The sequence below is a fragment of the Scyliorhinus canicula genome, chromosome 9 (genome assembly GCF_902713615.1).
Source record: "Scyliorhinus canicula chromosome 9, sScyCan1.1, whole genome shotgun sequence".
Lineage (NCBI taxonomy): Eukaryota > Metazoa > Chordata > Chondrichthyes > Carcharhiniformes > Scyliorhinidae > Scyliorhinus > Scyliorhinus canicula.
The window spans coordinates 55632123-55649152 of NC_052154.1; the positions used below are offsets into that span (position 1 = coordinate 55632123).

A 17030-nucleotide genomic window follows, 5' to 3' on the forward strand; every position below is an offset into this window, starting at 1 on the left:
CATCAACACACAGTGGCAGCAGTGTGTACCATCTACAAGATGCACTGCAGCAACTCACCAAGACGCCTTCAACAGCACTTTCCATAGCTACCACCTAGAAGGACAAGGACAACAGACACCTGGGAAACCACTCAGTCTAAGGGCAGGTCCAACTAAAAGCAAACGTTGTTAGTTGCCCTGCTCCAGCAAGTTATGGGCTAGCGTTTGTAGCTCAAGCGATGAAAACTGCCACATAGTACGTGACTTGAGTTTTAAACAGAATCATTCTGGAGCATATTCTAAGCAGCTGCCATACATTTTCTGTCTTAACGTTTATTGCAAGAAGCCAAAAAAATACACAGATTACTAACATATAACGTGTGTCTCGGCCGCAACTTTGAGCATTTTTTCCAACCCATTAATTTTGCTCTGCGCACCAATAAAGTAGTTGGTTGTGCAAGGCACTGATACCATTAAGATAATTGGACTGGGTCATGTGTCTAACACATACGCTGTACTGTCATTACTGTTCATTGCAATTAGTGGTGTCTAGAAATGAGCAGTCCAAAATTATTATTCTTTACATTTACCAACTCACAGTGATAAGGAAATCAATCAACAAACATTAACTTTTCAATTTTCAGACCATTCTAGGTTGTTTTTTTTGGTAGAAGCCCTTAATTACAATAAATTGCTGCTACCATATTGACTCGCCTGATTATTAATCATCATAATTTAAAATGTATTTGTCACACAACAAATGTTACAGTTCGTGTTCAAAGAAATTATGTTGGCTTGTGATAAAAACACAGACAACCGAGGAGGAATTGAACTAGGATGTGAAAGGCACATCTGCCGTAATGCATGTCTTTATAATGCACATTCAACCAAAGATGGCCAACTCATTACATCAACCCCTTTGTGCAGGAAATAGAGCTACAGGCTAGCCGCTTTGCATCTGAATATTTGGAATCCTCTAACTCCAGTGGTTGCTCCATCATTGATTATTTTTTAAGGCTGAGACAGACAGATTTTTGGTGTCTCGGGGAATCAAAGGGATGTGGAGAGTGGGCAGGATAGTGGAGTTCATCCGCGTTTTGGAGTTTGAACAAATGGTCACAGACCTGAAACGTTGCTTTATTCCTCTCCACTAATGTAGCCATGGTTCCAGAATTTTGTGTTTATATTTCAGATTTCCAACATCCGCAGAAGGTTCGCCTTTCTTTCTAACCACTGCATGTCAATGTGTTGTCATGGATACAGGCTCTTATTTATTTTGTTTTTGCAATATTGGTAGTTTAAAGCTCAGTGTACAGACAATCCAGGGAGAAAAAAAGTGGAAATGTTTAAAGGAGTTCTGTGAACTGCAAGCATTTTCTTTTTGTAAATTTAGGTGGGTGGCTCACTAGCTCCTCCAATCAAAGATCTGGAGAGGTGGTTGCGAGAAAATCCAGACTTCGGAATCGCTCCGGAATGGACAAATGTAGTAAAGCAGTCGGTGAGTAAAGTAATGAAATTTTAAAAGTTTCGTATTGAAGTTTTGCCATTGTAATTTGTGCCTTTTTTTGAAGTAGCAAAAGTGTAGTTAATTAGACTGTGATGAGCCAGGGCCAGTGGCAGAGCCTTGTTGCCCATTGTCCCGCATGGGGCCAGAAGAACTACGTTTGCTCAGCTCAGTCCACGAGGTAATTAGATACTATTAAATAACTCAGCCTGACAGCTTGACTCTGAGATCCAGTTCTCTCATTTTTTTAAATATTTCTTTATTCTCCTCCTTTTTCACATTTTCTCCCCAATTTACACCCACCAACAATAAACAATAATCAGTAACAAATATGCCAATCCCCATATCAATAACAACGATCCCATCCTCCCACCAACCCCCAAACATTCACCCACATGTTCATATAAACAACTAACAAAAAGGAATCAGGAATCCCCCATAGCTCCCATTAACACCCATCGCCCCCCACCCCCCAACTAATGTTCAATGTTATCCAGTTCTTGAAAGTGCATAACGAATAATGCCCATGAATTGTAGAACCTCTCTGTCCTTCCCCTCAGTTCAAACGTAACCTTCTCAAGAGTCAAGAATTCCAACAGGTCCCCCCGCTACGCCAGGGCACAGGGTGGAGAGGCTGCTCTCCAACCCATCAGGATGCGCCTTTGGGCGATCAACGAAGCGAAGGCTACAACACCTGTCTCCGCACCCGCTTCCAAGCCTGGCTGGACCGACACCCCCAATATGGCCTCCCAGGGGCCCGGGTCCAGTTTCACATGCACCACTTCAGAAATTATCCTAAAAACCTCCTTCCGGTAATCCTCTAGTTTGGGACAGGACCAAAACATATGAACGTGGTTAGCAGCCCCCCCCCCCCCCCCCCAAACAACGTTCACGCACATCTTCTACTCCTTCAAAGAATCGGCTCATCCTCGCCCTCGTGAGGTGTGCTCTGTATACCACCTACAGCTGTATCAGCCCCAACCTCACGCACGAGGTGGAGGCATTCTCTCTCCGGAGCACCTCACACCAGAACCCCTCCTCCATATCCTCTCCCAATTCTTCCTCCCACTTTGCTTTGATCCCTTCCAGTGGTGCCTTCTCCTCCTCCAAAAAAGCTCCGTAGACCACTGACACAGTCCCCCTGCCTTCAGCACCTCCTCCAGCAATGTGGAGGCCGGCTCCTCCGGGAAGTTCTGTATCTCCTTTCTAGCAAAATCTCGAACCTGCATATATAAGAACATAAGAACCAGGAGCAGGAGTAGGCCATCTGGCCCCTCGAGCCTGCTCCACCATTCAATGAGATCATGGCTGATCTTTTGTGGACTCAGCTCCACTTTCCGGCCCGAACACCATAACCCTTAATCCCTTTATTCTTCAAAAAACAATCTATCTTTATCTTAAAAACATTTAATGAAGGAGCCTCAACTGCTTCACTGGGCAAGGAATTCCATAGATTCACAACCCTTTGTGTGAAGAGATTCCTCCTAAACTCAGTCCTAAATCTACTTCCCCTTATTTTGAGGCTATGCCCCCTAGTTCTGCTTTCACCTGCCAGTGGAAACAACCTGCCCGCATCTATCCTATCTATTCCCTTCATAATTTTATATGTTTCTATAAGATCCCCCCTCATCCTTCTAAATTCCAACGAGTACAGTCCCAGTCTACTCAACCTCACCTCGTAATCCAACCCCTTCAGCTCTGGGATTAACCTAGTGAATCTCCTCTGCACACCCTCCAGTGCCAGTACGTCCTTTCTCAGGTAAGGAGACCAAAACTGAACACAATACTCCAGGTGTGGCCTCACTAACACCTTATACAATTGCAGCATAACCTCCCTAGTCTTAAACTCCATCCCTCTAGCAATGAAGGACAACATTCCATTTGCCGCCTTAATCACCTGTTGCACCTGTAAACCAAATTTCTGTGACTCATGCACTAGCACACCCAGGTCTCTCTGCACAGCAGCATGCTTTAATATTTTATCATTTAAATAATAATCTTGTTTGCTGTTATTCCTACCAAAATGGATAACTTCACATTTGTCAACATTGTATTCTATCTGCCAGACCCTAGCCCATTCACTTAACCTATCCAAATCCCTCTGCAGACTTCCAGTATCCTCTGCACTTTTCGCTTTAACACTCATCTTAGTGTCATCTGCAAACTTGGACACATTGCCCTTAGTCCCTAACTCCAAATCATCTATGTAAATTGTGAACAATTGTGGGCCCAACACGGATCCCTGAGGGGCACCACTAGCTACTGATTGCCAACCAGAGAAACACCCATTAATCCCCATTCTTTGCTTTCTATTAATTAACCAATCCTCTATCCATGCTACTACATTACCCTTAATGCCATGCATCTTTATCTTATGCAGCAACCTTTTGTGTGGCACCTTGTCAAAGGCTTTCTGGAAATCCAGATATACCACATCCATTGGCTCCCCGTTATCTACTGCACTGGTAATGTCCTCAAAAAATTCCACTAAATTAGTTAGGCATGACCTGCCCTTTATGAACCCATGCTGCATCTGCACAATGGGCCAATTTCTATCCAGATGCCTCGCTATTTCTTCCTTGATGATAGATTCCAGCATCTTCCCTACTACCAACGTTAAGCTCACTGGCCTATAATTTCCTGCTCTCTGCCTACCTCCTTTTTTAAACAGTGGTGTCACGTTTGCTAATTTCCAATCCACCAGGACCACCCCAGAGTCTAGTGAATTTTGGTAAATCATCACTAGTCTCATCGTCTAAAGGACCAATATTTACCTTAGCCACTCTTTTTTGTTTTATATAATTGTAAAAACATTTACTGTCTGTTTTTATATTCTGAGCAAGTTTAGTCTCATACTCTATCTTACTCTTCTTTATAGCTTTTTTAGTAGCTTTCTGTTGCCACCTAAAGATTTCCCAGTCCTCTAGTCTCCCTCCAATCTTTGCCACTTTGTATGCTTTTTCCTTCAATTTGATACTCTCCCTTATTTCCTTTGATATCCACGGTCTATTTTCCCTCTTTCTACCGTCCTTCCTTTTTGTGGGTATAAACCTTTGCTGAGCACTGTGAAAAATCGCTTGGAAGGTTCTCCACTGTTCCTCAACTGTTCCACCATAAAGTCTTTGCTCCCAGTCTACCTTAGCTAGTTCTTCTCTCATCCCATTGTAATCTCCTTTGTTTAAACACAAAACACTAGTATTTGATTTTACCTTCTCGCCCTCCATCCGTATTTTAAATTCCATCATATTGTGATTGCTCCTTCCGAGAGGATCCCTAACTGTGAGATCATGAATCAATCCTGTCTCATTACACATGACAAGATCTAGGACCGCTTGTTCCCTCATAGGTTCCATTACATACTGTTTTGGAAAACTATCGAGGATACATTCTATGAACTCCTCCTCAAGGTTGCCTTGACCGACCTGGTTAACCAATCGACATGTAGATTAAAATCCCCCATGATAACTGCTGTACCATTTTTACATGCTTCAGTTATTTATTTGTTTATTGCCTGCCCCACCATAACGTTACTATTTGGTGGCCGATAGGCTACTTCTATCAGTGACTTTTTCGCCTTACTATTCCTGATTTCCACCCAAATGGATTCAACCTTATCCTCTATAGCACCGATGTCATCCCTTACTATTGCCCGGATGTCATCCTTAAATAACAGAGCAACACCACCTCCCTTACCATCCACTTTGTCCTTCCGAAGAGTTTGATACCCTTGGATATTTAACTCCCAGTCGTCACCATCCTTTAACCATGTTTCAGTAATGGCCACTAAATCATAGTCATTCACGATGATTTGCGCCATCAACTCATTTACTTTATTCCGAATACTACGAGCATTCAGGTAAAGTACACTTATGTTGGTTTTTTTACCTCTGTTTTGAATCTTAACATCTCCAGTTTATTCCTTGTAGTATTACTGGGCCTATTCACTGAGCTCCCCTCAGTCACTGTACCTTGTACTGTCGCCCTTTTTGATTTTCGACTATGTCTTCTCTGCCTTGCATTTTCCCACTTACCTCCTTTTGCTGCTGTCCCTGTTTTACTACCTTCCAACTTCCTGCATCGGTTCCCATCCCCCTGCCACATTAGTTTAAACCCTCCCCAACAGCTCTAGCAAACATATCTAAACACTTTCCCCTATTCCAGCCCATACTTCACTTCCAGCTCCTTCAATCCTGCAAACTGACCCCTAAGAAACAAATCCTTTAGTGTCTTAATCCCCTTTTCCTCCCATTTCCAAAAATTTCCATCCCACCTCCCTGGCTCAAATCTGTGGTTCCCCCGAATCGGCATTTCCCTTGACCCTGCCCCCAACCTGGTGTTGGCGGAACGGCCTCCAAATTTTCAATGAAGCTATTATTACCGGACTCCCTGAGTATTTACCGCTATCAGGAGTGGGGCCGGTGCCAGTGCTTTCAATCCTGACCCCCTGTACAAACTCTCTTCCATTCAGACCCACTGGGAATCAACCACTGTTACCCAGCTCCGCACCTTCTCCACATTCACTGCCCAGTAGTAATACATCAGAATCGGAAAACCCAAACCCCCTGCCTGCCTTCCCCTCTGTAGTAGCACCTTTCTAACTCTGGCCTCCTTCCCTCACCATATGAATGACATAATCCTTCCCTCAATCTCTCTGAATAAAGCCTTTGGCAGGAAAATCGGCAGGCATTGAAAAATAAACAGAAATCGTGGCAACACGTTCATTTTAACCGCCTGTACCCGACCCGCCAGTGACAGAGGGAGACCATCCCACCTTGCCAGATCCGCTTTCACTCTCCCCACCAAACTAGAAATGTTGTACCTGCGAGCCCCCCCACCCCTGCCCCCACAACCGGCTGGGATACCACAAAATACTCTCTTGTCTAAATTCAGCTTGTCCCCCGAGAAAGATCCAAACACTCGAAGCAGCTCCCTATCGACACACTCAGTTCCGACAGGTATAACAGCAAATCATCGGCATATAAGGACACTCTGTGATCTATCCTCCCCCCCCCCCCCCCCCCCCCCCGGCACTATTCCTTTCCATACGCCCGAACTTCTTAAGATCCAGTCCTCTCATTAAAGTTACTTAATGTTCAACGCTATTCAAATCTACTACTTTCGATCAGCAGTGTATGTCTGAGATTCACACTGAGTTGGGATCACACAATGGCTGGAAATCGAGATCATGAACTATGTTACTCAGCTTTGTAACATGTAAATCTGAATTAATAATGCCAAACCAAAGCACTGTTCTACATGGCCTAGTCTTTATATAATTCATCAATTTAATTCACAGTTTAGATGCCGGAGATGGACTGTGACTTCGATAATTAGCTAATCCGATCTGTGAAATTGAAACATAATTAAGACATGGACATTGAACAGCGCTGACTAGAAATTATACAGCACTGTAAGCCTGAAGTGCAAATGCCGTTTATACATTCTTGTTTTGTAATTTTGAGCTTGTTTGCTCATATTTTGATGTAGTTGATGAGAGTAAAACATTCCTTCTTATTCATTCATTCGTTCATTCATTCTTCACATCCAAATCGGGGACAGTGGTAACAAAGAGGCCATGACAATTCTCAGATCTGACTCTCAACATTGTGTGAAAGGCTGTGTGCGCTGGCTTTATTTATTAAATTATTCACAGGTCTTCTCCCCACCCCCCAACCCCATTAACAATTCCACCGTGGCCGCATTTTGTTTGCTGGGGCCCATAGCACTGATTTGAGTGACGTGTTTTTCAAAGGATTTTTTTGTTGAAATGAGCAAGTGGTAGGTTGGACGGACAGCATGGTCAGTGCAGGCTTGGTGGGCCGAAGGGCCTGTTCCTGTACTGTACTTGTCTTTGTTCTTTGAAAGTGGGAGTTGAAGAAAGGAAAACAGCCACTGGGCCAGCTAATTGAGAATGGAGAAACATATTAGGATAGTTTCATGTCAGAAACAATTAAGAGAGACGTGGAGCAGATCAGATGGATACGATATAAATAGGGAAAGGTCTGAAGTTACCTTGGACAAAAAGAATCAGGAAGCGGTAATTGTATTTAATTAAAAATGAGTTGAAATGCTCTCACAGCAATGCACAGTATTGGGAATAAACTGGGGTACTAATACATCATTTGTAGTAGGGGTGAATTATAACTCGATTCCGGAGAGGAAATATACATTGTATTGGAGAGCTGAATGTACAAATTTACAACACAGGAGGAGACTAGTGTTAGTACATTGTGCCAGTGCTGGCTCTTTGAAAGAGCCTTGTACTTATTCCCACACCCCCACAGTCTGCTTAACCAAGTAAAGTTCCTCATCAGGCACCAGTTCCTTTTATGAGATTATTTATGGAATCCGTCTCCGCCACCTTTTCAGGTAGAGCATGCCAGATCCCACTATTGAGTGGGAATAACTAAATTGTTATTCTCCTGTGAGATTCTAATTATCCACTTATCGATTAGGAAGCGAGTGAGTAAATTGGGGGTGGGTGCTGGGGGCAGAAAATGGATTCCTACAACTTGTAACCGGCTCGAGCAAGTGATATGTCAGGCCCACAATGGCAGAGGCATTGCTGGATCTGGTTATGAATGCTGAGCTAGGTCAAACCTTGCAATTATGAGGGTTATGGTAAACTGAAAGGGGTAAAGTCAGTAGAAAACTATGAAACCAGATTGGGCCGGGGCAGAGTTTAGATAGTTGAGTGCGCTAGTTGAGGTAAGGTGAAACAAGAAATGGTCATGGGACTGCAGAGGAACATTAGGTTTAAAAACAAAAATGGCCAATATACAGAATAAGTGTTTTTTTAATTCCTCGTAGTTTTAAGATGCCATGGAAAAAGCAAGTAGTAGGAAACCAATTAAAATTGAAGAGGAGGGCTGATGAGGACCATAAGAACAAAAGAACTGAAGTAAAATATAAAATAAGGTCAAGAATGGGGTTAGGAAAGCAGTGTACATATGAGGAAAACATTTTAAAAATAAATATATATAGCGGAATTCTCCAACCGCGTACGCCCGGCGACTGGAGAATCCCGCCTGAGGTCAATTTTTAGAAATTGACACAACAAAGTTACAAAAGAGTAACATACATGAAAAAAAGCAGACCAGGAAATCCGTATCCACGCCACACGCCCAACGTCTCGTGCAGCTCCAACCAGGAAGAGAGTCGTCACCAGTCAATAAGGAGGGAATCACGTCTATCCCAGAAACAAAACAGGATATCAACTAAGTACAGAGCTCGGCCCAGCCCCAAACCTCCATGCACCCGGGAATCAAACCCAGCCTCCCCGGCCATCCCCACAGGTCCCCATCAAAAGGGGACATGTACAATCCTTGGGGACAACTGGATAATAGCCACGGTGCCAGGCCTGGCCTAGCCCAGCGCCGTCCAAAACAAAACCTGAGGAAATTATGTCCCCAGGGCCTTCCACGCACTTCCAAAATCCACACCACGCCAATCCTGCGCCCACCCAGCCCCACTCTCACAAGAAGGAAAAGGATAAACGCTCTAACCCTAGCCAAGTGGAGATCCCAATTTAGGAGAAGAAAAACCATCAAGAGACCCATCAGTAGGGCATCCCGGGAGGGAAGGTCAGCCACCTGAGAACCCCCACCCACTCCACTGGGCCAGACCAGAACCAAGACCAGTACAATACTCGCCCAGATGAAAACAGGAAAAAGAAACCCCCAGTTGGGACACCCAACCGACTCATGATAACCACCCTCATATAAAGGGTATCCAGGGCCACTTTCAGCCACAAATGCTAATCCCACTTCAGCCTACACTAATAACCGACGAGCTTAATTTCAAATCTGAAAGAAAAAAAAGGAAAAACCCGAAACTGATTAGCTCTAAATGTGAGTTTATCCTCGATCACTGCGAGGATGAACTAACCCTACCAGCCCCATCCTTCCACCCTCTCCCCGTTCCGGCTCCACTCATTTTCCTTACAAACTCCACTGGGAGTGATAACAACAAGCACCCCCTTCCCTCAATCACTAGGATTATAAGACACTATAAGGAATAATTATAAGGATTGAAACTGTGCACAAATTCCATTTCCCATTTGCTAAATCAGAATAACGAAAGGTACAGGCCATCTTGGAAGTGAGCTCTGGTGACCTGCACCACAGAGCTGAGATTTGCAGTTGGTAGCCATTATCCGATGCACATAGCAGCACTAAGGCAAAAGCCCAATCAACAGCAACTGCGCCACTGCACGCAGGGCCGCACCCCAGATTTCACACTCCCTGTGGGGAAAAAAGACAGCATCAAGAAAGCAACAACATGACCAACAGGGAATAAAGTTCAGGAAAACAGAAAAGTTGCAGGGCAGTTCTCGGGATAAAGACATCTTCCCATTCGCACAAGGATAGCAAATCCGGATCAACGAGCACACTCTTCAGGATCTCTCAAGGATTCAGACAAACAAAGTAGGAGACACCATTACTTCCACCATGTCTCACCAACACCCAAGCGGTCTAATCTGCACAGCCAGGGGGGGTTGGTTTGATGAGTTCAACCACCTGCAATCTCTCAACTAGCATCAGGATTAGGACAATACAAGACTAATGTTCAGGGAGATAGACCAACCGCTGGCCTCAAAAACAATATGTTGCGCTCCATCAAATCTGATACATCCAGCCTTCAGATCAAGAATACTGAAACATGGCAGCCAATCCTCGAACTCGCTCAAACGCTTCCACCACCCCGAGGCCAGGACTGAGCCCAAGGATTATACCCCACTCAGTCTCTTACTCCCGAACCTTTCAGAATGGACAACAAGCCATGTAGCAGGATCTCAGCAACATGGAGGCGGGCCCCACCAGGGAAAGTGCTCTCTCAACCACAAGAATCTCCTCATACATAAAAGTACCTCAGAACTCTTGGAAGTGAGCCCTGATGACCTGCACCACAGATTTTCAGCAAAGATAACACCTCCGTTGATAACCATTATCCGATTCACATAGCACCACTTAAGGCAAAAGCCCAAACAACAGAAATCACACCATTGCAAGCATGGCCGCACCCCAGTTGCCATGGGGTTTTATCTCTGCTCTTTCTCGCAAGGACACCTACCAAATGCTTCCTGGGACAGCACAAACCACATAACCCAAGAAAAGACAAGTACAAAATGTGCACCAGGATGAAAATAGGAATTAAAAGCTAAGCAGAGTCGGAGCTCTTGAAAATACAGCCGCTCCTGTAACAACCCCCCCCCCAAGTGTAGTTTAACCAGAACTGTACCAGTTTGACATCGTTTCACTGCTTTTTAATTCTATTCCAGCAAGAAATGGATCCCAATGGTTTGCTTCTTTAATGCCCGAATTAATCTGCTTTGTTTCTGTGTGATTCATGTATCTGCATTTCTGCTGTTTTAGCCCCATCAGTTTTATTGCCCAAACAGTATGTGGACTCCTTATTCATCCTAACAAAATGCAGCACCTTAGCCATATATATATTTTAACTTAATTTTCAAAACTACACGTATTACATGCCCACTCTGCAAATTTATTAGTGCCACCTTTTATTTAGCCACAACGCAGATTCACTACAATACTTCCTTGTCAGGAAGAAACATAAATATAAAGAAAGACTTGAAAGATTTATGGCTGGATTCTGCGTTCCTGAGGCTAGGTGCCAGCAGCGAATCCGCGGGAGGTTCACGACCGGAAAATCGGCACGGACCCCTCACCAATTCCGGTGAGGGACTAGCACAGGCGTTGCATGAAACTCCCGTGGATCACGCCGAAAACGGACAGAGAATGGCCGGGTCCTGGGCTGTGAATGCACAGGGCTGACGACCTGCACCGGTCACGCCGTCAAATATGGCGCTGGCCGTGCTCAAACCCTAACCTGCCAACCATGATCTCACAGCCCACCGCCTGGCCAGTACCCCCAGCCCTAGCAAAAGCCCATCTGGCCAGCGGCACGGATCCCGGACGAGTGTGGCAGCGCTGGACACTGTCCATGGCCAAATGTGGTCTGCGCCATCGGGAACTCGGCGTACTGATTTCCTTCCGTAACACACCCTAATGAACCCGGATGGGTTTTACAACAATTGATGTTCGTTTCATGATCACCATTACTGAAACTAGCTTTCAATTCCAGAACTTTTAACTAATTGAATTTTAAATACCTGAAAGAATATGAGAAAGAACATAAGTAAATGTGATTAGAACTCTGATTGCGTGTATTGTAAATGTGAGATGGACAGATTGGACCAAATAGTCTGTTTCGGTATTGTAACTTCAAAGTGTGTGTGTGTGGTGTATGTTTGTGATATCCTCATTTGACCTATTTATTTGCATATGGAATTTGAGCAGCATTCAAAGAAGTGCTCTAATGGGCTTCAGCCACTCAAGATAGAATTTAACATATCCGTAAACTGGACAGTCCCAGCTTTGATTCTAGTTCAGTGCCGAATTTAGTGATCTGGTTGAATCTTACTGCTCCTAGAGTAAGGGAAGCGAGATCTCACTTCTGAACTCTTTAACTAGTAATTGGGCATTGGCTATGACATTTCTTGTGGCTATATTGCCTGACACATCACTCGCATAGACTTACAAATGAAGAATGACAATTTGGTCCAGATTTATAAGGGTGTCTGATCCCTATAGAACCATGTGTCAGCAAGGAACCAATGCCTTCAGGAAAGGAGGGAAGGAAATTGATCCGAATAGGAGGAAAGGTAAAAGGGTGGTCTAACACTACCATCCTGGCTTTGTTACATATTGCATAAAAATATGGTAAAACGTTTAACACTGATGATTTGTCTTTTCTAGGGGTATTTACCGGAAAATATGTTTGACCGCATCCTCACGGGACCTGTTGTGCGAGAGGAGGTTAGTCGAAGAGGCAGACGCCCAAAAAGTGAGCTCACCAAAGCTGCTGCTGCAGCCGCTGCAGCCATGACTGTTCATCCCTTGGTCGCCAATGGCCTTCTCGCTGGGATGGACTTAACCAGCCTCCAAAGTTTGCAGCAGAATCTCCAGAATTTACAATCTTTGCAACTGACAGCTGGATTAATGGGATTTCCTGCGGGCCTTTCATCTGTAGGAGGAGACACAAAATCCCTGGCTTCCATGTTTCCTATGATGCATTCTGGTATGGCAGGGTTACCAAATATATTTGGCATGGGAGAATTACTGAGTAAACCTTCAGAGACTGGTCCCAAGGATAGAAAGGGAAATAGCACTGTAGATTCCTTCAAGCCAACAGATGGGACAAATGAAAGGACAGAGAAACAAAATATGGATGTTTGTCGTGAAATCTGTGTGTCAAGTTCTACCATGTCTTCTCCCAAGAAGCTTACGCCAACCACAAGTGCTTCTGCCTCAGCAGCATCCAGCAGTCCTCTGGCTATTAATCCCCTGTTGTTGTCCAGTATGCTTTATCCAGGCATTCTACTCTCTCCAGGCCTTAACATACCTATCCCCAGATTCCCTCAGACTAATATCTTTGATGTACAGACTAACAGGAATACAAATGTAAACATGCCCAAGCTTTCAAAGGAGGCAGCAGAACATCATGAGAGAACAGAACAGAATTCTTCACACGAAAACAGTGGAGATGATGCATCTGAGAAAACAACATCGTTGTCCACTAGTGAAGATACAACTCAACCAGATGATTCAGATTCCAGTGAAGAAGACTGAACCTGAAATAATATATTTAATCTTACACTGGAACAGCTTCATTGGTAGTATAAATGGTTCATTTGTAAATAGCCCAGTGATGATTTGGAAAAAACAATACTCATCTGTGATTAACTGAAAGGAATTCAGTATTTGTTTAAAGGTACAAAGTACTTAATGGTACCTTGCATGTAAAGCTGTTTCGGAAGGCTAACAAAATCCATGTGTGCTGTGCTGAAGCATCACAGTGCTAGTTGTTAATTTTTTTAGGGGATTAATTTTAATAAAAGAAATATGCACCACGAGAGCCGTATATTTAATATATTTGGTGTGAACTAGGGAAAATGAGAATACCTTTATGCATATCATATTAACTTACTGTATATAAATCCACAAACTCCTTGACACTCATTTCAGTACTCAGATCAAACTGCAGGAGACACAGCAATAACCCTGGCAGCTAATGAATGTCATTAAAACTGTAGAATATACATCTTGATAATGCAACATGGCAACAGTCGAAATGGAAGTTTGCATTTTATTGCTAAAGTGTTGTGATGCACTGTCAGTTTTAAAATTCAGGTACACTTCTGAGTTATTTGGAAGATTTTTTTTCCCCCAATCAGCCATAGAACTGGCTATTTATTTATTACCTCAGCTGTGCTAGTTTAGAAGGTTTACAGAAGTAGTTTCTATAATATTCGCTTTGTTTGAAGTTTGCAAGATGCCTCATTTATTACATAACGTAGCTGGTTGTAGTGAGTGCTTTCGCCTTGCATGTGTTCTTTCTCTGCAAATGATTAAAAGGGGCACGGTGCCATGGGAAGTCAAATTGAAACGTGCAGTATATTCTGCCTGGTCATTCATTTCATGGGAATGATTAGTTGGTGTCTCAACATAGGCAGCAGAAATAGGAATTGTGTCCAGAAAGGATACTTTGATCCCAATTTACATAATCTAGCTTCTTGTTTGTGAATATATAAGGAGCTGTTCAGTAAATTAAAATACACAATGCATTCCTGCCAAAAAATCACTATAGGAATTAATGAAATAAAAGTATACAAGTAGAAGAGGAAGTGATGCATTTTATTCTACAGTTTTCAGTGTTTATTATCACTGCAGAGCAGTGTGTTAGTTCGCTGCATTGGAAAATACAATTGTTTTCACTGCAGTGAAATATTGTTTGGCACGCATTATCATCTTTCCATAGGAACCACGCCAACCTCTGTTTGGAAACAGCTGTGGGTACAGTGCTGATCCAATTAAAATTTAGGTCCCGAGCAACTATTACCTACCAGCGTCATACCAATCAATGCTGAACAACAGTTTTGCGTTGGGCATTCAGTACTGAATTTGAAAATTAAACAAATGTCTCTTGATATATGAAGCTCACCAGGAACTAAGATTACAGCACTATCTATCGACTGTGTGCATTGCAGAATTATCTTCCTTGTGAATTGAGTGTATAATTCTTTGTTACACTAACGTATCGTAAATGCACAGTAATTTTAATTTAATACAAGGTATTCCTTTCCGCTGTCAGTAATAAGACTGAAAAAATCATTGTCAAAAGCTGGGTTTAAATTATCGCAAAGCAGTGTTACATGATAATCGCTTATTGTCACAAGTAGGCTTCAATGAAGTTACTGTGAAAAGTCCCTAGTCGTCACATTCCGGCGCCTGTCCGGGGAGGCTGGTACGGGAATTGAACCCACGCTGCTGGCATTACAAGCCAGCTGTTTAGTCCACTGTGCTAGACCAGCCCCTGGTACCCACATGTACCAACATGCACAAGTACCCACATGCTAGAAGCAAAGGCAATTAATGCTATTTGCAGTATTGAGAATTTATATTGATTTCAGTTAGAAATGTATTTAGAGACAATAGTTTACAAAGAGAGGTTTAATATGCAGTCTTTTTTTTTAAAGCTGTGGTATCCCACTTGTTGCCTGCTTACATAGTAGACCAATTACATACCCTTCCAAAACAAAGTACAATCCCCAATTTTGCTGTGCACTGTATAACTGACGTGCAGTGTATGTAACTGATTATTTTTTAAATACATGGAAGAGGAACAAATTATACAGCATAGAAACAAATTAATTTGGAGCTTGTTCATCTGGGTTATTTGACAAGCTTAGAGTTGGATCCTTAATCTGTACAGAATTTAACATGAATATTATCTACTGTATTTCACTGAACATTTGGCAAGAATTTGTTGTGCTCCCAAGTATTTCTGCTAGAAAATTGGCATTGTTATACACCCAACCAAATCACATCGTTCTGTATAAGCAAGTTTTAAAAGAAACATTTTTGACAAAAACATATATTCGATCCACTGCATTTGAGCGATTTTTCAATCCCACAGACGCAAGAATCACTTTGAAAAGAGTTGCAATCTCCAAGTCATTATAGTGCTGATTTTAATATTCAAGTCAACAATGAATTATACTTTTTGAAGACTGGAGTAGGTGTAGGATGATATTTAGATTTTTCAAATGCAGTTTGTAAATGCCACCTAAAAGGATACCACAGCTTTAAAAAGTATGCAGACTAAGTGAATACTTTAATATTTTTTACAGTAATTTTGTAGTGCTAAACACAGGCAGCATTAAACTAAATTATAATGTGCTGGGTTCTTTATATACCGAATTGCTCCTTCTGTCTGAAATGAAGCATTACTGTATATAAACATATATTTCCCTGAAGTCTAGTAATTAAAGTATTTTTGTCATTATACTCTTACAATGGTGAGATCTGACAGACCACAGCTTTCAAACATTTATGTAAAATGTCACATTGTCTCCTTTTGCCTCCAGGTTAGATTGAATAACCGTTTCCTTTAATTTTACTGACTCTCAATAATTGTGTTCAGATGGTATGACTTTGGTCCTGCTTTTTTTAATATTTAAAAAAAAAAAGTCCACAGAAGTAAAACTACAGGAGACAACAACGTGTAATAATCAGTGGCTGATGCGACGCGCTGATGTAGCATTAGTCAACACGAGCAAACACACAAAAACGAATTACACTAATACATGCTGCCATTAACAGGATCACTGATGAGTTGGTAAATTGAATATGTGTATTTGTAGTTATTGTAAGTCAAACTTTGGTAGCTGCTCTGACCATGTATTTAATTATGTTGCTGGAGGCTTGATGATTAAGTGTGTTTTTATTTTGAACAATTGCAGTACTTGCAGGTTGTATTCTGTGTAGTCTGAATTGGCTTTCTGTAGTACAATGAGTCTTAAAAGTCATTTGTAATTTATTGAATTACTTTCTATGAAGTTCTATAGAGCAAATGGAAGTTTAATTATTTTTATTAAACCTATTCTTTGACTACCCATGATGTATGTTTGTGTACTCTCATTCTAAATTCTGTCTATTGTGCAAAATTTTAATTGAAGAGTTTTCTACAACTAATTTCTATCACTGGAAATTTGACACTGGTTTGGCTGTGAGAAGACCTGCAGAGTCATATTGGGGATAAAGACCTAAAGGCATAGCACGATGAGCTGTGTGAAGCAGTGACAATACTGCAATTTAAAGTACTGGTTAGACTTTTATACAACTGAACAAAACCTGTGATCCATTATCTATCCTTTGCATACCATGGGTAATCAGTTAATTGCATCACAGAAACTATCCTAAGGATGCCTGTGTCTTTAAAATTGTGTGCCATAATTCATGTAGTAGTTCTGTTTTATTTTCGACATATGTAATGTAGATGTAAAATGAAATTCTCTTTTTGACACACATTGCTTCTATTATATAATCACAGTCAAAATTTTAAAGTATTAGATGAAGAGTTAAACTCCATACCGTTTTGCTGACTGTATTCCTCACCCCACCCTTGAAAGAATGCCCAAATCCATTAATGTGTCTTTTTATTTTGCCACATCAGCCATTGTTGT

General features: G+C 42.2%; 1 protein-coding gene across 12 annotated transcripts in view; it reads left to right on the forward strand.

Annotated features, from left to right (window-relative positions):
- Positions 1–16460, forward strand: part of chd9 (chromodomain helicase DNA binding protein 9) — a 268042-nt gene extending 251582 nt beyond the window's left edge. For all 12 annotated transcript variants that reach the window (XM_038806710.1, XM_038806712.1, XM_038806713.1 and 9 more), the window contains 2 exons: positions 1373–1477; positions 12262–16460. In XM_038806710.1, coding sequence (XP_038662638.1) covers positions 1373–1477; positions 12262–13134 — 978 coding nt within the window. In that variant the 3' untranslated portion in view covers positions 13135–16460. The remainder of the gene's footprint in view (positions 1–1372; positions 1478–12261) is intronic.
- The last annotated feature ends 570 nt before the right edge of the window (positions 16461–17030 follow it).